Genomic DNA, 21,207 nt, shown 5'->3' on the forward strand with positions numbered 1-21,207 from the left:
ACGTCTACGGAGAAGAGTCCAGTTGTTCTGTCCGGTACTGGAGGTCAGACTCAATCAAGTGGAGCTGGATGACTGGACACAGCCCGTGCCCGAGAGCAATACTTTCTAGAAAAGGATCCACTATATTTTTCTAACCTCAGAACAGCCCTTCAGATCTAATTTTTCTATAGATGTTGACAATAACCAATGGTTTTGATCCCTTCCTCTAATAAATATGCTCCCCTCTGTCCCCTCGTCTTCCACTACTACACTTCCCAGCGCGCTCGGTTTTCTCCGCCACCCCCCGTCCTCCATTTCTCTCTCTAAAGGAGAAAAATTCATCAGCATAAAATGGAAATCGTTTGAAGTTTTTGCTCTTTTGAAGTTTCCCCCCCTTCAGTCTCTAGATGGAAAAGATGATGCCGCTGGCTAGAAGCGGCGGCTAATTAGGCTTAATTATGTACGAGGTAAAATGATTTGATCATATGCAATTCTTAAAGCCACATTATGTGGTTGTGTGTTCGGTTTTGCTGCTTTTTTGCTTCTTGTCACCAAACTGATTTTTTTTTTTTTTAATTGCGGGCACGACATTGCCACCTTAGCCAACAAATCGTTATGGGTTTTCATTTGCTTGGGTCAATGTTGTCGGAGTTTCTTGATTTGCGACTAAATTGATTTACATTTTTCTTTTTTGGTTTCTTTTGTTTTTCAAAGGCCCCTAGTGAATATGAGACAAGTCCTGAATTCCTGCATTACCGCATTATGCACCTTCTCCGAGGGCAGCAGTATATGCTGTGGGTAGCGGCGGTGACCTCCGCCGGACGAGGCAATGTGAGTGAGCGGGTGATGATTGAGCCGGCCGGGAAAGGTAAGGACTGATTTTTCTCTACATTTGCAATAATAATCGCATGTAGTATGGAATCCATCCATCATGCTCATCTATATAAATTCTGTCATAGCTCCCGCCAAAATCATATCATTTGGAGGTACCGTGAGCACTCCGTGGATGAAAGATGTCCGGCTGCCGTGTAGTTCCGTAGGGGAACCAGCTCCAGCCATGAAGTGGACTAAAGACAGGTCATTTTGAGTTTTAGACTATGCATTATGATCGGAGGTTAGAAAATCACGTCACTCCAGATCAGAGAGCTCACCTTTTTGCTGGGTCGGCACTGAGAATTTGGCCGCAACACCGGTCAAGTGGCCAAAGATCCACATATGGTGCTGCCACATCCAGCAGCATAATCCGAATGAATAAAAGGTCTCATTGCAACCCCAAGGTACTGCAACAAGCAAGTCAGAACCAGTTGGGTTTCTTTGCGACTTTCTTGGAGCGGCTCTGGTTCCTAACATGTTACAATGTGACCCCGTACATTTGCGTTACACTATGATGCAACGATATTTGGTCGCGCAACCGGTCTCATATCCAAAGTCGCCAATTAGCCCCAGCCTTATTAGCAGGTATGCCGGTTTCAATCAAAGTAATGTCTTTCCACCTTATTGCCATCATAGTCATCGTGTGTTTATCTGGCTTCCGCTTGGCACAGAGTGATCAAGATCTGCCCTACTAGAAGGTTTTTATCTAAGCGCCCCCCCATACATACAAGAGCAGAGTTGGCTGAGCCTGTGGATTTGGTGGGACCAGCTGACTACCTTATGAGTATGGGGCCTTCCAACTCTCTTCTCGACAAATAATGTAAAGGAAAGAAGTATCAACGCCCAATGCAATAATTCCGTCTGGTGATAGACTGCCGCCAAAGGCAGTGGCCCCTATCCCCAGTGAGAACACGTGCTCTCTAGACCACACCGATCATGAACGTGTGAAGGTCATCTAGTTGACCTTAACTTGATGACCATCTATAAGGACACATTTGTTTGATGCATGATGGCACAATGCAATATCTGTCTCTTCTACCCTAGTGAGGACTCGGCTATTCCAGTGGCATTAGATGGGCATAGAGCAATTTATCCAAATGGCACGCTCACTCTACGGTCCGTCAAAGCTGAAGACTCCGGGTACTACACCTGCACGGCCACTAACACTTTGGGTTTTGATACGATAATTGTTAATCTCCTTGTGCAAGGTAAGAAGCACGGAAGGTGTGGATGAAAAATTAGGGTAAACGTATTCCAGAAAATGTCTGAGAAATGCACCAATGTTGTGTCTTGACTGCTCGTCTCATTTCCTCTGAAGTCCCTCCTGATCAACCTCGCCTCACCGTGTCGAAATCCTCAGCCTCCTCCATAACGTTGGCCTGGATCCCAGGAGACAATGGTGGAAGCTCGATCAGAGGTACATTTATATTTCCATCGAGCAGTGCAACTTACATTAACACCATATTTCAGCTGCTATTCTTTTTCCGCATCACATAGATGATATATATAATAGTTTCATCCAGTTTTCTGTAAAACGCTCCTGCCTGCAGATCTTGCCGGAAAATTCTGGGTATGATTCATGTTGCCATGTTGCCTTATTTTCTACATGTTCCTCGTTCATCACCATGTCACCTGTGTCCTCCTCAGGTTTCGTCCTCCAGTACTCTGTGGATAATGGTGAGGAGTGGAGGGATGTTTTTATCAGTTCCTCGGAGCGATCTTTCCGTCTGGAGAATTTACGATGTGGAACTTGGTACAAAGTGAAGCTGGCAGCCAAGAATAGCGTCGGGGCCGGAAGAATCAGCGAAATCATTGAAGCCAAGACTCACGGGAGAGGTGAGAACTTCCTTACCGTGGAACTTCCATGGCTGCTGCTAGGTCTCAGCTCTCACCTTGTGGTCACCATTATTATATTTGGGTTTCTTACAGAACCATCTTTTAACAAAGATCAGCCCCTCTTTACTCACGTCAACTCAACTCACGCCCGGCTGAACCTCCATGGTTGGAACAGTGGCGGATGTCCCATTACTTCTGTGATCCTAGAGTACCGTCCGCGAAACAGCTGGCAATGGCAAAGTCTGAGGGCCAACGTTACCAGCGACGTCTTCCTGACCGACCTCCGGGAGGCCACCTGGTATGAGCTGAAGATGAGGGCTTGTAACAGCGCCGGTTGTGGGAATGAGACAGCACAATTTGCAACCTTGGATTATGACGGGAGTGAGTATGTCGTCCGTATTAAAGGTGGCTCTCCAGAATTAAGAAAACATGACTGCCGTCTTCTGTAGTCAGCAGCGCACTTCTCCATGTCTTACGTGATTCATATGAAAGGGGTTGTCCAGCACCAACATATTGATGACCGATCCTTGAAATAGTTATCAATAAGAGATTGGGGGATCCAAACCCAAGCACTGCCACTGATCATCTGATACCTGCACTGGCAGACGGATCTACGCAATGTGCCGAGCCGGAACACAGCGACCCATTACACTTTGCTTAATGGCTGCTACGAGCACTGCTCCTTATCTCACGTTCAAGAGATCAATCATTCACACAATCCCGCTACTGCTGCGGACCACCCATCCATGTAAAGGTTCAATCTCTCCATGCAAGCTGGCCACCCCTCCACACAAGATGGCCACCCCTCCACACAAGATGGCCACCCCTCCACACAAGATGGCCACTTCTCCACACACCCCTCCATGCAAGCTGACCACCCCTCCACACACCCCTCCATGCAAGCTATCCAGTCCTCCACGCAAGCTGGCCACCCATCCACGTAAAGGTTTCATCCCTCCATATATGTTGGCCACCCCTCCATGCAAGCTGGCCACCCCTCCACTCAAGCTGGCCACCCCTCCACGCAAGTTGTCCAGTCCTCCATGCAATCTGGCTTCCCCTCCATGTATGCTGGCCACCCCTCCATACAAGCTGGCCACCCCTCCACACAAGCTGGCCACTTCTCCACACACCCCTCCATGCAAGCTGGCCACCACTCCACACAAGCTGGCCACTTCTCCACACACCCCTCCATGCAAGCTGTACACCCCTCCACACAAGCTGGCCACCCCTGCACACAAGCTGGCCACTTCTCCACACACCCCTCCACGCAAGGTGGCCACCCCTCCACACAAGCTAGCCACCCCTCCACACACCCTTCCATACAAGCTGGCCACCCCTCCATGCAAGCTGACCACCAATCCACATAAAGGTTCCATCCCTCCATATATGCTGGCCACCCCTCCACGCAAGCTGACCCCCCCCCCCCCCCTCCACGCAAGCTGACCACCCTTCCAAACATACGGACTACCCCTCCACACAAGCTGAATTCTTCTCCACACATTCCTCCAAGGAAGCTGGCCACCCCTCCACGCAAGCTGCCCAGTCCTCCACGCAAGCTGGCCATCCATCCAGATAAAGGTTCCATCCCTCTATGTATGCTGGCCACCCCTCCATGCAAGCTGTCCAGTCTTCCACGCAAGCTGGCCACCCATCCACATAAAGGTTCCATCCCTCCATGCAAGCTGGCCATCCCTCCATGCAAGCTGGCCACCCCTCCACTCAAGCTGGCCACCCCTCCACGCAAGCTGTCCAGTCCTCCATGCAATCTGGCTTCCCCTCCATGTATGCTGGCCACCACTCCATACAAGCTGGCCACCCCTCCACACAAGCTGGCCACTTCTCCACACACCCCTCCATGCAAGCTGTACACCCCTCCACACAAGCTGGCCACCCCTGCACACAAGCTGGCCACTTCTCCACACACCCCTCCACGCAAGCTGGCCACCCATCCACGCAAGCTGGCCACCCCTCCACACGAGCTGGCCACCCCTCCACACACCCTTCCATACAAGCTGGCCACCCCTCCATGCAAGCTGACCACCAATCCACATAAAGGTTCCATCCCTCCATATATGCTGGCCACCCCTCCATGCAAGCTGGCCACCCCTCCACGCAAGCTGACCCCCCCCCTCCACGCAAGCTGATCACCCTTCCAAACATACGGACTACCCCTCCACACAAGCTGAACTCTTCTCCACACATTCCTCCAATGAAGCTGGCCACCCCTCCACGCAAGCTGGCCATCCATCCAGATAAAGGTTCCATCCCTCTATGTATGCTGGCCACCCCTCCATGCAAGCTGTCCAGTCTTCCACGCAAGCTGGCCACCCATCCACATAAAGGTTCCATCCCTCCATGCAAGCTGGCCACCCCTCCATGCAAGCTGGACACCCCTTCACACAAGATGGCCACTTCTCCACACACTCCTCCATGCAATCTGGCCACCCCTCCATGCAAGCTGTCCAGTTCTCACATTCAAGTGATCAGTCATTCACACCATCCCTCTACTGCTGCGGATCACCCCTCCACGTAAAGGTTCCACCTCTCCATGCAAGCTGGCCATCCCTCCACAAAAGCTGGCCACCCCTCCACACAAGATGGCCATTTCTCCACACACCCCTCCATGCAAGCTGGCCTCCTCTCCACACAAGCTGGCCACCCCTCCACACAAGCTGGCCTCCCCTCTACACACCCTTCCATGCAAGCTGGCTACCCCTCCAAGCAAGCTGTCCAGTCCTCCATGCAAGCTGGCTACCCATCCACATAAAGGTTCCATCCCTCCATTTATGCTGGTCACCCCTCCATGCAAGCTGGCCACCCCTCCATGCAATCTGACCACTCTTCCAGACATACGGACCACCCCTCCACACAAGCTGGCCACTTCTCCACACATTCCTTCACGCAAGCTGGCCACCCCTCCACACAAGCTGGCCACTTCTCCACACACTCTTCCATGCAAGCTGGCCACCCCTCGATGCAAGCTGTCCAGTCAGTCCTCCACGCAAGCTGGCCACCCCTCCACACAAGCTGGCCACTTCTCCACACACTCTTCCATGCAAGCTGGCCACCCCTCGATGCAAGCTGTAGAGTCAGTCCTCCACACAAGCTGGCCACCCATCCACATAAAGGTTCCAACCCTCCATGCAAGCTGGCCATCCCTCCATGCAAGCTGGCCACCCTTCCAGACATACGGACCACCCCTCCAGACAAGCTGGCCACTTCTCCACACAACCCTCCATGCAAGCTGTCCAGTCCTCCATGCAAGCTGGCGACCCCTCCACTTAAAGGTTCCATCCCTCCACGCAAGCTGGCCATCCCTCCACGCATGTGAGCCATCCCTCCATGTATGTGCACTGCCCTTCCATGCATGCCGCCATCCCTCCTGAATGGAGCAGAGGTGCGGACTTTGCTCCATTCATTATCTATGGGACAGCTGAGTTCAGTGGTCAGCTATTCCAGCAGACCCATAGACAATAAGTAGAGAGCAGGCCAAGCATGTGCTCCTCTGCCCCATCCAGGACGGCGTTCCAGAGGCCATCTGTATCCCAGCCGTCGGACCCCTAGCCATCAGTAAGTTATCCTCTATCTAACCCATTTTTCCCTTTAATAATCTTTATGCTGTCAGAAGCTCTGGGGCGTCCGTCCATGTAAACACACCGGAGTGTTTGATGTAGAGGAAGACATTTCTATTCATTTTCTAAACCTCACACCTCACATTTTCACACTTAACAAGCCTTTGATCTCCAGAAATAGTTTTATTGGAATGGTTTATGGAAACTTTATTTTTTTTTGTGATAGGATTTAATTTACTGAGAAAACACATTCCAAAAGGTTTCCGCACACGTGAACTATTTTCTTTGATTTTGTGCTCAGAAGAAATGGACCGTTCAGCTTCTACGGGCTCTTTGTTCTCCAGAAAATTCAACCTTGATGTGGTCATAAATCAGCTGAGAGGAGCTCAGAAAAAGCAAGAAAAGAGTTAGAAGCTCTCTTACTGGACCGTGAGAACGAGCTCACTGACAGAATCTCAGTTAACCCATTCTGCAGCCAGCAATAGCCAGTGCAGCGCAGAGGATAGAGAAGGCAAACCGCAAAAATTTTAAGGAAACCCAATGAAAAAAAAAAGATTTTTAGCCCAAAATACATGCAAATAATAGAAAGGAAAAATTGTCCCCAAAAGTGGACAACTCCTTTAGTGTAGAAGAGGCCAATTCTGTACATGACGAAGCTATATCTGAGGGTGTCTAGAGTTCACCATAGATCCATGATTTTATTTTAACCCCTAGATATCATTATGCTTTTCCTATTGTCCTTTGTTTGCTTGGCTTTTGTTATTGGGAACCATAGGTTTTCATCCTTTCCATTGGTTACCCCCTAGAATAGGTCATCAATATTCAATCTACCCCCACAATCTGATACTTTCCACTCCGCTCCTATTCACTTCAATGGCCAGCACACAATACACAGAGCAGTTGTGTTCTGGCTTTGTACACTGTGCACTTCCAGCAGCCACAGCACCCACCAGGTATCAGCAGAGACCACCCACCGATTTAAGGATAAGTCATCAATATCTTAGTCCCAGATAACTCCATTATTTTTCCTACATACTGTTTTTGAATATGATCATTTCTATTCTCTCTGCACAGGTACTATTCCCCCAATAAAGTCTGCGCAAGGCGAGGGAGACGATGTGAAGAAGCTGTTTTCTATCGCTTGTCCGGTGATCTTGGCCACACTGGGGGTCGCCCTTTTATTTATAATACGCAAGAAAAGGAAAGAGAAGAGACTAAAGAGATTGAGAGGTGAGTGGAGTCACTTGTGTTGGATTCATAACTACACTGCTCAGTATTGCTTTCTAGTTTTTTCTTGTCCCAGAGCTGGATTCACAACTACACTGCTTAGTACTGGTGTATATCTTTCATGCTGTAGCTGATGTTGCTGTCTAGTTAGTTTTTTCTCACCCCCAAAACCTAATTCACAACTACACTGCTCTGAACTGGTGTATGATGTCTTTCAGGTCATGTTCAATATTTGGTCAGTATTTTACATCAGTATTTGTAGCCAAAATCAGGGGTGGAACAGTCAGAGGAAAAGTATAATAGAAACATGTCACCAAGTCTGCATTTTTCACCCACTCCTAGTTTTGGCTTACAAACACTGATGTAAAATACTGACCAAATACTGAATGTGTGAATGTGGCCATATGCTATAGCCACTGTTGCTCCCCAGTTAGTTTTTTTTCTCGACCCAAAGCGAGATTCACAAATACACTGCTCAGTACTGGTGTATGATGTATTTTATGATGTAGCTGTTGTTGGTTTGTAGTTATTTTTTTCCCGCCCCAAAACAGAATTTACAACGACACTTTTATGCTAATGTTGTTGCTTTCTATTTAATTTTTTCTTCTCCCAAAGATGGATTCACAACTACACTGCTCAGTACCTAGTGTATTATGTGTTACATGCTGTGGATATTTTTCCTTTCCTGTTAGTGTTTTATCTTGCCCCAGAGCTGGATTCACAAGTACACTTCTCAGTACTAGTGTACGATGCCTTTCATGTTGTTACTGCTGTTGATTTCTTGATAGTTTTATCTCATTCCAGAGTTGGATTCACAACTACACTTCTCAGTACTAGTGTACGATGCCTTTCATGTTGTTACTGCTGTTGATTTCTTGATAGTTTTATCTCATTCCAGAGTTGGATTCACAACTACACTTCTCAGTACTGCTGTATGATGTCTTTCATGCTGTGGCTGCTGATGTTTTTTAGTTAGTGTTTTATTTCGCCCCGGAGTTGGATTGCCAGCTACACTGCTCAGTATTGATGTATAATGTCCTCCATGCTGCTGCTTTTGAACATGTGATACATAGAGACAGGAGAGAAGGAATCCCTCACGTCTGTGTGCTTGTATATAGGAGACATCATAGCAGCTAGCCTGCCCCACTATCTCAGAGACAACTGAAAATTAGAAATAGCAGAAAACTGGTGAAAGTGCAGAATACTAGTCATACAATGACTAGAAATTGTTATTCATTAAGTGCACACACAGGAGAGCTTAGTTTGAAAATTCGTCTGATTTACAGGTATGATTTATAAGCGTAAGGTAGTATTCAGAGCTGATGGTGAGTTCATTCATAAAGCAATTAAGAATAAAAGCTTGTTTCTCATTTTATGTATTTTCTAGAGCCGAGATGCTTATTTTATATTATGGCTTTATTATTGCTTCCTTACTGGGATCTCCATGTTCTGTCAATAAGATTCCTCATTATAAAGAATTTATTTGCGAACAAATTATTACATTTCTTTTACAGATGCAAAAAGTTTGGCCGAAATGCTGATCAGGTAAGAGTTAAACATTGAATTGGATCGCTCTAAATATTTACCTGTGCTTTTAGCACCCAGTGTAAATGCTTAATTTCTATATTATTATTGTAGATTGTGGGGATTTATGGTGTATGGTGATTATTTTACCGTCGTCACATTGTGTTTTCTAATTGTGTGGGAAGTGTGAAATCATTGCTGCATGCTCCATGTGAATGGACGGCAGAAAGCGTTGCAGTTATTCATCATTAGTCGTCATTAGACTCTGAACTCTTGATCTTTTTCTTTTAATACCAGCAAAAACAATCGCAGCTTTGATACACCTGTGAAGGGTCCGCCTGCTGGACCCAGATTACACATTGATATTCCCAGGGTGCAGCTCCTCATTGAAGATAAAGAGGGCGTCAAGCAGCTTGGTAAGAATATGCTTATACGCAGAAGACTGAGAGTCACAGAGCAAAAATTGGCCCCCTTCTAGGCATGTCACCACCCCAACCACGATGCTGAGCTAGGGCTTCCAAACCACACTGATGCCTTCTCTGTCTTGGGAGTTTGATCAAAGGGTTTCTTCAGTCAAATTTTGGAATTGAGGAGGAATATGGGTTGGACGTGATGCAGGCAGGAGATGGGTTGGATGTGATGGAGGAGGAAGATGGGTTGGACGTGATGGAGGAGGAAGATGGGTTGGACTTGATGGAGGAGGAAGATGGGTTGGACGTGATGGAGGAGGAAGATGGGTTGGACTTGATGGAGGAAGATGGGTTGGACATGATGGAGGAAGATGGGTTGGACTTGATGGAGGAAGATGGGTTGGACGTGATGGAGGAGGAAGATGGGTTGGACTTGATGGAGGAGGAAGATGGTTGGATGTGATGGAGGAGGAAGATGGGTTAGACTTGATGGACGAGGAAGATGGGTTGGACTTGGAGGAGGAAGATGGGTTGGACTTGGAGGAGGAAGATGGGTTGGACTTGATGGAGGAGGAAGATGGGTCGGACTTGATAGAGGAGGAAGATGGGTCGGACTTGATGGAGGAGGAAGATGGGTCGGACTTGATGGAGGAGGAAGATGGGTCGGACTTGATGGAGGAGGAAGATGGGTCGGACTTGATGGAGGAGGAAGATGGGTCGGACTTGATGGAGGAGGAAGATGGGTTGGACTTGATGGAGGAGGAAGATGGGTTGGACTTGATGGAGGAGGAAGATGGGTCGGATTTGATGGAGGAGGAAGATGGGTCGGACTTGATGGAGGAGGAAGATGGGTTGGACTTGATGGAGGAGGATGATGGGTTGGACGTGATGGAGGAGGAAGATGGGTTGGACTTGATGGAGGAGGAAGATGGTTGGATGTGATGGAGGAGGAAGATGGTTGGATGTGATGGAGGAGGAAGATGGTTGGACGTGATGGAGGAGGAAGATGGGTTAGACTTGATGGATGAGGAAGATGGGTTGGACTTGGAGGAGGAAGATGGGTTGGACTTGATGGATGCGGAAGATGGGTTGGACTTGATGGATGCGGAAGATGGGTTGGACTTGATGGATGCGGAAGATGGGTTGGACTTGATGGAGGAGGAAGATGGGTTGGACTTGATGGAGGAGGAAGATGGTTGGATGTGATGGAGGAGGAAGATGGGTTAGACTTGATGGAGGAGGAAGATGGTTGGATGTGATGGACGAGGAAGATGGGTTGGACTTGATGGACGAGGAAGATGGGTTGGACTTGGATGAGGAGGAAGATGGGTTGGACTTGATGGAGGAGGAAGATGGGTCGGACTTGATGGAGGAGGAAGATGGGTCGGACTTGATTCTGGAGGAAGATGGGTCGGACTTGATGGAGGAGGAAGATGGGTTGGACTTGATGGAGGAGGAAGATGGGTTGGACTTGATGGAGGAGGAAGATGGGTTGGACTTGATGGAGGAGGAAGATGGGTTGGACTTGATGGAGGAGGAAGATGGGTTGGACTTGATGGGGGAGGAAGATGGGTTGGACTTGATGGAGGAGGAAGATGGGTTGGATGTGATGGAGGAGGAAGATGGGTTGGACTTGATGGAGGAGGAAGATGGTTGGATGTGATGGAGGAGGAAGATGGTTGGATGTGATGGAGGAGGAAGATGGTTGGACGCGATGGAGGAGGAAGATGGGTTAGACTTGATGGACGAGGAAGATGGGTTGGACTTGGAGGAGGAAGATGGGTTGGACTTGATGGAGGAGGAAGATGGGTCGGACTTGATTCTGGAGGAAGATGGGTCGGACTTGATTCTGGAGGAAGATGGGTCGGACTTGATGGAGGAGGAAGATGGGTCGGACTTGATTCTGGAGGAAGATGGGTTGGACTTGATGGAGAGAGAATATAGACTGGACTTGAGGGAGGAGGAAGGTATGGTTTGACTTTTGGGAGGGAGAGCTGGGTTAGAATTTAAAAAAGGAGGAAGATAGGTTGAACAAGATGAGGGAGGATGATGGGTTGCACTTGATGGATGAGGAAGATGGGTTGGACGTGATGGAGGAGGAAGATGGGTTGGACGTGATGGAGGAGGAAGATGGGTTGGACTTGATGGGGGAGGAAGATGGGTTTGACTTGGAGGAGGAAGATGGGTTGGACTTGATGGAGGAGGAAGATGGGTTGGACGTGATGGAGGAGGAAGATTGGTTGGACTTGATGGAGAGAGAATATAGATGACTTCAAGAAGGAGGAAGGTATGTTGGACTTTTGGGAGGGAGAGCTGGGTTAGAATTTAAAAAAGGAGGAAGATAGGTTGAACGTGATGAGGGAGGAAGATGGGTTGGACTTGATGAAGCAGGAAGATAGGTTGGACTTGATGGAGGAAGATGAGAGGTTGGACTTGATGGACCTGTTTGTTGTTTCCATCATATCGACTAAATAACTATATCTTCTTTGCCTTACACATTTGCTTCCCACGCAGGCCTAGTGGTTATATTCCTAGTAATATCACTATTGGTCTAGAGACGTTTTGAGTCACTGCCGTAACTGGCTGATGGTTTAGGTTGCCGAATGCTTTCTGCTTGGATGTAGAAGAGGCTAGGAGTTAATTTTAATGACAATGTATTGAGAAGCTAATCACCTAACCAATAAGTGACGGATGACTTATAGTGACATTCACCATGTATGGCTCTTATCCCAGAACTCGGATATGCTTAATGAATGTGTTTGTTTGGCCTTTCGTAAAATGGGAATATTTAGTGCATACATCAGGGGCTTTCTAAACATACGAGCTAAATGTATGGAAAAACACATTACAACCTCAACGCTCTGCAGCTGCTTGTTGCACTTGCCCTACATTGATACACACTGTATTATTCTGTATGCAGTGAGCTCCCCCTAGATGTGGCTACAACAAGAAAGCAATGGTCCTATGAACCCACCCTACATGTATTCCTGATAGAATATATTGAAAATAGCGAGGTGTAAAGCATTGCCCTTTGCATCAGAATCCAGAATGTTGAAAGCGCCCAGTTCTTACGATATTCGGTTATTATTGGCCTTTGTACATTATAATAACATTCGTATGGTTTTTTTTTATTATTTCTTGAGCAGGTGACGATAAAGCAACACTGCCTGTGACCGATCCTGAATTCAGCCCGACTGTAAATCCACAAAGTTTCTGCACTGGCGTTTCCTTGCATCATCCTGCCTTGATCCAAAACACTGGACCGCTCATTGATATGTCCGACATTAGACCAGGAACAAGTAGGTGGCCGATGCATAGTAATGTGTTACCGGAAGCTGCAGGAAACCTGCTATAATATGTGCGGAGCGCAGACCCTCATAACAGGAGCAATGCTACACAAAAGAGCGTGATCTGTGGGCAGATCATTATGGAATCGAGCTGCGTTCCACCGCCGCTTTATTGTGTAGCTGCTGAAATCTGTGATAATTAGGAGCAACGGGCATGTTTTCACTGCAGTGATCGTATTTATTGGGAACAGTATAAATTCTGCTTTACAACATGTGTATAGACGTTAGAGATGATGGATTGATTAAATATTGTGCTCTTGCCAAATTACAGGCTGCGTTCTAGTCCAGAGCTGCGTTAACAATTTTGCAAGCTCCAGAGCTGAAATCTCCCAGCATTCTTTGCAGAGTCACTCTCTATACAATTGAAGCTCCAGAGCTGAAATCTCCCAGCATTCTTTACAGGGTCATTCTCTATACAGTGCCAGCTCCAGAGCTGAAATCTCCCAGCATTCTTTACAGGGTCATTCTCTATACCAGTGTTCCCCAACTCCGGTCCCCAAGAGCCACCAACAGGTCATGTTATCAGGATTTCCTTAGTATTACACAGGTGATAATTGCATCACCTGGACAGGCAAGCATTCAATCACCTGTGCAATACTAAGGAAATCCTAAAAACATGACCTGTTGGTGGCTCTTGAGGACCGGAGTTGGGGAACACTGCTCTATACAGTGCAAGCTCCAGAGCTGAAATCTCCAACCATTCTTTGCAGGGTCACTCTCTATACACTGTTTGCTTCAGTGATCAATTTGCATTCTTTGAAGTGTAAGCAGGACACTAGACTTTCTGTGTTGTTAGGGCCACGTCTGTCTACAGACTTGCCCACTATCCAAAATTGAGCAATGCAGATCTGGACTTTATGTACTAACTAGATTGTGGCCCGATTCTAACGCATCGGGTATTCTAGAATATGCATGTCCCCGTAGTATATGGACAATGATGATTCCAGAATTCGCGGCAGACTGTGCCCGTCGCTGATTGGTCGAGGCAACCTTTATGACATCATCGTCGCCATGGCAACCATTATGACATCTACGTCGATACTGTGCCCGTCGCTGAATCAGAAACGTGGGATTTCCAAGTCCTTTATGACATCATCGTCGCTGTGCCCGTTGCTGATTGGTCGAGGCCTGGCGGCCTCGACCAATCAGAGACGCGGGATGTCTACGTCCTTTATGACATCGTCGCTGTGCCCGTCGCTGATTGGTCGAGGAGACAGACAGACAGACAGACAGACAGACGGAAAAACCCTTAGGCAATTATATATATAGATTACTATGTTAATCATTTATCTAATTCTAAAAAATAAAGTAAAATAATGTTTTAAAGGTGGACGAAGCCTCAAAAAGAGAATTAACTCAAAAAGTCTGTCCCAGGAGATCAGTCATGTCCCCTCTCCCTTTTCTCATTGTCCTGTGTCTGGCGGTAAGACAACTGGTTGCAGCAGGAACCTTTCCCTTCTGACCTGTTTGCAGCAGGAGTTTCCTCCCTCTGACCTGTCTGCAGCAGGAGTTTCCTCCCTCTGACCTGTCTGCAGCAGGAGCCCCTTTTTCACCTTTCTGCAGCAGGAGCCTCCCCCATCTGATCTGTCTGCAGCAGGAGCTTCCCCCCCTCTGACCTGTCTGGAGCAGGAGTCTCCTCCCTCTGACCTCTCTGCAGCAGGAGCCTGTCTCCTCAGACCTGTCTGCAGCAGGAGCCTGTCTCCTCAGACCTGTCTGCAGCAGGAGCCTTCCTCCTCAGACCTGTCTGCAGCAGGAGCCTCCCCCTCTGATCTGTCTGCAGCAGGAACCTCCCCCCCGATCTGTCTGCAGCAGGAACTCCCCCCCCCCCCCCTCTGACCTGTCTGCAGCAGGAGTCTCCTCCCTCTGACCTAGCCACAGAAGGAGCCTCCCTCCTCTGACCTGTCTGCAGCAGGAGCCTCCCCCTCTGATCTGTCTGCAGCAGGAACTTCCCCCCTCTGACCTATCTGCTCATCTTATGTTTTATGTAACAATTTTAACATTACATATTTTGATACTAAAAGTCAGAATTCCTTTCCCACTGACAAACCCTGATGCGCTATTACCCTCTGCAGGGGTAAAGAAAACTAACCTAGGGTGACACAAGCCTTTTTGAGTTCTAACTTGATTTGCTTTAATTCTAGATCCGGTTTCTCGGAAAAGTGTAAAGTCTGCTCACAGTACCAGGAACAGATATTCAAGCCAGTGGACTCTCACCAAGTGCCAGAGTTCTACGCCTGCACGAACGCTGACCTCTGACTGGAGGACTGTTGGTTCTCAACATGGCATTACTGTGACTGAGAGCGATAGTTACAGTGCCAGCCTTTCTCAGGACACGGGTATGTTCTGTCATTTATGCCCATGTGCATTACCGAGGTGGAGAATGGTCTATGGTCAGTAATGGTCCTCTGCATTGGTTGATGAGATAAACTATGTTCAATTTTCAGCTGGTCATAAATTAGATCAGAAGATGGTTCGGGAGAAGAGAGATAAAGGTTACAGAAACATTAGACCATCAGACTGAAGAATGAGTTACCAGTGAATCCATCAGTGAGTCTGTAACTCTTATCTCTCTTCTCCTGAACATCTTCTAAACTAATTTAAGATCAGTTCGAATTTGAAGTTAGATTTGGTCATCAACCCACTCAGAAAACAGTTCAACAGAAGACAGATAAGGTTTGCACACTCAGCTGTCAGAACGAGCTCACGGATGGATTGACTGGTAACTGCGTTCTGCAGTCTGCTGCTTCTGTAATCTTTATCTCTTTTCTCCAAAACCATCTTCTAATCTAATTTATGACCAGATGAAAGTTAGAAGACAGCTCAAGAGAATGGAGATAAGAGTTACAGACTGTACCATCAGAATGAGCTCACTGATTCATTTGTAACTCATTTTACAGTCTGCTGAATCTGTAACCCTTATCTAAGTTTATCGATGACCAGTTTTTAGTTCAACTTTTGACTTGGTTATGCACTAGCTTGGAAGATTCAGGAGAAGAGAGTTAAGGGTTATAGATAGTGATGAGCGAATATAATCGTTACTCGAGATTTCCCGAGCATGCCCGGGGGTCCTCCGAGTATTTTTTAGTGCTCGGAGATTTAGTTTTTCATGCCGTAGCTGAATGATTTACATCTGTTAGCCAGCATAAGTACATGTGGGGATTCCCTAGCAACCAGGCAACCCCCACATGTACTTCTGCTGGCTAACAGATGTAAATCATTCAGCTGCCGCAAGAAAAACTAAATCTCCGAACACTAAAAAAATACTCGGCGGACCCCCGAGCATGCTCGGGAAATCTCGAGTAACGAGTTTATTCGCTCATCACTAGTTATAGACTGCGGTCAGAACAAGTGAGCTCACTGCAGATTCACTGGATTCTCATTCTGCAGGCTGTTATGTACTGTGATACATAGAGGCTGTTTAAGACCAACAGTCCAAAGGTGCCTATACTTTTCTTTAGGTGAAAAATTATATACTTATATGATGTGCAGCTTCTCAGAAACTAGATCTGCTTTCTATGGCTAGTTGCGGTGAAGTTACTTTGCACATTTTTCTTTGTAGATAAGGGTCGCAACAGTATGGTCTCCACCGAAAGTGCATCCTCCACGTATGAAGAACTGGCCCGGGCCTATGAGCATGCCAAGCTAGAAGAGCAGTTACAGCATGCCAAGTTTGAGATCACTGAGTGCTTTATCTCAGACAGTTCCTCTGATCAAATGACAACCGGAACCAATGACAATGGGGATAGCATGACCTCCTTGAGCACTCCGTCTGAACCGGGCATCTGCCGCTTCACTGCGTCTCCTCCCAAACCACAGGACAGTGATCCAACCAAGAATGTGGCTGTGCCCATCCCCCACAGAGCAAAAAGTAAGCTGCCCTGTACAACAATGTGGTTTTATACCCTTATGCAGTCCATAAGAGTCCAAAAATGCCTTTTGTTTCTTACGTGTTACCGGTCACGTCGGTGGCCTTCTATATGAGACCTGCTTACACTGCTGTAGTCCTAAAGTGGACTTGATCACTTAGCGTTGTGCTCTTTTCCTCTGTTTCAGGTGAATATTGCAACCTCCCCATGTACATGAAGTCCGACCCCCACTTTCGTAAACCAGACCCACATGACTCTTGTCCAGTGGTGCCGCCAAGAGAGGCATCCATGCGCAATCTATCTCGGAGTTATCACTCGCGCCATCTTACTTTGGAGCCAGGCGCCAAGCCCCCGCCTGGTCTATCACACCAAGCCCCGTCTAGTGTGAACTTACCTCAACGGACTCTACACATGGCCGGGGCATCGGCCTCTGCCCCATCAGCCCCAGCAGCTACAGCACCCTCCGCCCCTGCTGACCCTGCTGCTTCCGCTGGACCTTTAGAAAATCGCCTGCCTACCCAACACAGCAAGATGGGGGGCTCCCGGGACTCTTTGCTGGAAATGAGCAGCTCCGGAGCAAGTCGGGCACAGAAACAAGGAGCTGGAGCTTACTCCAAATCTTACACATTGGTCTGACACCTACCCATGCAAACACATCCCCTCCCCACTTATTCACAGACTTGCAAAGACCCTTCCCCTCTCCGCAGTGTCTTGGCTGTATTTCTATATTTTGAAAAACATTTAAAACAGAAAAAAAACTACAAAGGACGAACGAAGAATTTAACAAAAACTTGGTGATAAAAAGACATTTTTGTATGAAAAAATAGCTATTTTCTTCTTCGGGATAAAAAAAAAAATAATAAGAAAAGAAACCTGTATTTTATCTGTAGAGGTCGAAGTAAGAGCGAGTGTGAGAATCCGATGAGTGCAAAGTGTTCTGAATGAGTGTGGCGAATGTAAGTGAAGGTGGCCAGAGGGTTAAAGAAGAGCAGTCGCATGTTCATCCGAATCTCCAGACACGTACGTATATAACGTAACCTTTAAAGTGAACCTGTCACCCACTTCTAAAGCCATATCTGGTGTTTACAATCCAATAAAGAATTTCTAGAAATTGCTTTGCACTGTTGACTCGTGGTGAGGGATAGGTGCACTTTAAGGAAGTTTGAACTGGACTGAAAAAATGAGCTTGCAGTGTGTTTGGTGGCGATTCCAGGGCATTAAGAAAAAAATAATAATCCTACAAATAAAGGTATAGACATCACTAAAAGTGGCTTGATTTTGTTCCCACTGTTACCCTGAGTATTCCATTTTTCGTTTTTTTAATTTCTGCCTTACGGTTCCAGAGATTTGGACTTTTTTACTTAGTGCTAATTTTTATGGTCTTTACTAAGAGGGCGTGGCTCACAGGGTAATTATGCAGATCAGCCTAGAGACACGCCCCAGAGGATCCTGAGAGCAACGCCCCTTTGTGAAATCTATAAAAACTAGCCATATCTCTAGAACCGTATGGCGGATTTGAAAAAATAAAAAAATGGAATACTCAAGGGAGCAGCGAGAACAAAATAAAAGCAAACCCTGGACATTTGGACTGGTGATAGGTCCTCTTTGAATAGGGGACAAAACCTAGCTATTTTTTATACCTACATTTATAATACCTGAGATGTTTAATTATGAAAGTCTTTTGGACCATCACAAATATTTAATTTTGGAAATCAGGGGTTGGTCTTAAATCCAGACATGGATGGGTCCATAACATTCTGAAATGGAAAATCATTACATCCATTAGCGGTGGTAACTTCATGGTTTTGTTATCCGAAATCTAGTTCTATCCTGCAAAAAAAAAGGAAACTTATGGGAAATGGACACTGTCACAAGGTAGTTCTTAAAATACAATATGGAAGCCAGCTGCTATGGTCGACGTGTAAACTTAAAGTGAACCTGTCATGTTGTAGGTGTAGCTATAGAGCAACAGGAGCTGAACATATGCGGTAGTTTTGTGGGGGGGAAAGTAGTTTAACATTTAATTTAGTAATGAAAATCACAGCTTTACTAGGAATTAGGAGTCCAGTGGGCGGTCCTGAACAGTGATCAGTGACTTTCTCTGAATGTGTAGTCACATAAGGAAGGCTGTCAATCACTGAGTAGGACCGCCCACTGGACTCTCAAGACCAGAATGAGTAGGAATTTTAAATACTGTATATAAATTACAGTATATTGGATCTTTTACTACAAAACTATATGAATCTCTTCAGGTTGTCTTGCTCTATGGGACTTCATGTAAAAGGCAACAGTTCCCTTTAGAAAGTCTGGTCTCCTTTGTGCCTGTGTAAAGTAAATTTGCAAATGAGGTGCGTCTAAATATAATTTTTTGTCTCTGGATCATAATGTTCTCGGATCATGTAAAAAGTACAGGAAGTCAAAATAACTATTTACAGGAGAATGAAACACAACACTACTTTGAAAACTTTAAAGTGGTACTACTGTAACAGAAAAAAATATTTATTAAGAAAATGTACCGTAATTAGAAATAAATTACTAATAAGTCCCAATCACACTTGTTTTGTGTAGGGAGGTAGTCAGTATACTACATTAAAATGGCCACCGTCTTACACTTAAAGAAACCTGTCCTGGAATGTTAATGGGACAGGTGAGCGTGTATAGTAGGAAGCTCCAGCCCCTCCATGTAGGAAAGGTGCTCCCAGTAGATATTATCAACTAATACTGTAGATACCCGGTGTGCGGAGGTAAGAAGAGGCTGCTCACACTGCTGCCCACCCTGTCTATCTGATCTAATACTGGAGATACCAGGGGTGCTGAGGTAAGAAGAGGCTGCTCACACTGCTGTCCTCCCTGTTTGTCTTATCTAATACTGGAGATACCAGGGGTGCTGAGGTAAGAAGAGGCTGCTTACACTGCTGCCCACCCTGTTTGTCTTATCTAATACTGGAGATACCAGGGGTGCTGAGGTAAGAAGAGGCTGCTCACACTGCTGTCCTCCCTGTTTGTCTTATCTAATACTGGAGATACCAGGGGTGCTGAGGTAAGAAGAGGCTGCTCACACTGCTGTCCACCCTGTCTATCTGATCTAATACTGGAGATTTCAGGGGTGCTGAGGTAAGAAGAGGCTGCTTACACTGCTGCCCACCCTGTTTGTCTTATCTAATACTGGAGATACCAGGGGTGCTGAGGTAAGAAGAGGCTGCTCACACTGCTGTCCTCCCTGTTTGTCTTATCTAATACTGGAGATACCAGGGGTGCTGAGGTAAGAAGAGGCTGCTCACACTGCTGTCCACCCTGTCTATCTGATCTAATACTGGAGATTTCAGGGGTGCTGAGGTAAGAAGAGGCTGCTCACACTGCTGTCCACCCTGTCTATCTGATCTAATACTGGAGATACCAGGGGTAATGAGGTAAGAAGAGGCTGCTCACACTACTGTCCACCCTGTCTATCTGATCTAATACTGGAGATTTCAGGGGTGCTGAGGTAAGAAGAGGCTGCTCATTCTGCTTTCCACCATGTCTATCTGAATGTTGAGCGGATGCCGTGACCTAATTATAGTTCATAATTCTTGATATAGGTTATTGCCAGGTGACTGCAGTGAAGCTTCCTTCTGCACAAGCTCACAAGCACCTGTCCTATTAATATTCTAGAACAGGTTTATATCAGTGAAACAAGACAGCGACCATTTTATATGTATAGTCATTACCGCCCTAGACAAAACAAGCGAGACTGGCTAACTAAAGTCATTTAGAAATGTATGAGATGAGATTTTCTTCATTTTTATTTTTTTCCCACAAAACAACTCCATCACTGAAGTCTTTGCGAAGACCACTTAAAATAGCCAAAAAAAGTTGTCTACAAGTGGTGGTCTTCTTAAGAAAAGGTCAATGCAGAGGCAGAAAAAAAACCATAGAAGAAAATCTGGCCAAAGCTAAAGGCTGATTACCGCGGGATTAGCTATCGAATGTCTATGAGGGTCTCCCAACTGCTCTCTGACAGATTATGTTGGGGCAGAGAAGGATGGGCAGATGGAATCTAAGCCCTCAAGTTTTTTGATCTCATAGAAGATAATCCCCCACCAAGGGTGTTGACAACGATTTACTCTCTCTACACAGAACAAGCGCACACATAGAGAACCTGAAGTCCATGGGTGTGGGGGAAGACAGGAGAGAGTTGTCAGCCGAGAGTTTGTTCGATGGCTATCTAATGTGAATGGTCACCTTAATGTGTGACCCTTATTTTAATTTTTATTTCATAAATTAATAGTACACGTGAAAATAGGCACCATTGTAATATGTCTCAAAGAAATTTGCTTCTTTCTCCTACTGGAGTGATCATTATTTCTCAATCTTAACCCATTATCCACCAATGTCCTTTTTTTTGGGACGCCTAATCTCTTGCTTCTAGCAACTAAGATTTTATAATTTTTATAATTAGGTCCAATTTTTTGTGTTGTGTTTGTAAAATGAATGTTTTCAAAATAGGAAATCATGTAATTGAATATTGGGACGCCCTTTTCTGAAAAATCCCTAAAATGGAACTTTCTAATTTGGCAAGCAATGGGTTAAA

At 46.3% G+C, this 21,207-nt stretch overlaps 1 protein-coding gene across 1 annotated transcript in view; it reads left to right on the top strand.

Annotated features, from left to right (window-relative positions):
* Nucleotides 1–17,743, top strand: part of DSCAML1 (DS cell adhesion molecule like 1) — a 232,662-nt gene extending 214,919 nt beyond the window's left edge. The window contains exons 21-33 of the mRNA XM_069741278.1: nt 694–847; nt 939–1,056; nt 1,897–2,060; nt 2,171–2,269; nt 2,500–2,688; nt 2,782–3,069; nt 7,338–7,493; nt 9,005–9,035; nt 9,312–9,430; nt 12,571–12,723; nt 14,913–15,107; nt 16,331–16,639; nt 16,825–17,743. Coding sequence (XP_069597379.1) covers nt 694–847; nt 939–1,056; nt 1,897–2,060; nt 2,171–2,269; nt 2,500–2,688; nt 2,782–3,069; nt 7,338–7,493; nt 9,005–9,035; nt 9,312–9,430; nt 12,571–12,723; nt 14,913–15,107; nt 16,331–16,639; nt 16,825–17,273 — 2,424 coding nt within the window. The 3' untranslated portion in view covers nt 17,274–17,743. The remainder of the gene's footprint in view (nt 1–693; nt 848–938; nt 1,057–1,896; nt 2,061–2,170; nt 2,270–2,499; nt 2,689–2,781; nt 3,070–7,337; nt 7,494–9,004; nt 9,036–9,311; nt 9,431–12,570; nt 12,724–14,912; nt 15,108–16,330; nt 16,640–16,824) is intronic.
* The last annotated feature ends 3,464 nt before the right edge of the window (nt 17,744–21,207 follow it).

The sequence above is a fragment of the Ranitomeya imitator genome, chromosome 10 (assembly GCF_032444005.1).
Source record: "Ranitomeya imitator isolate aRanImi1 chromosome 10, aRanImi1.pri, whole genome shotgun sequence".
Lineage (NCBI taxonomy): Eukaryota > Metazoa > Chordata > Amphibia > Anura > Dendrobatidae > Ranitomeya > Ranitomeya imitator.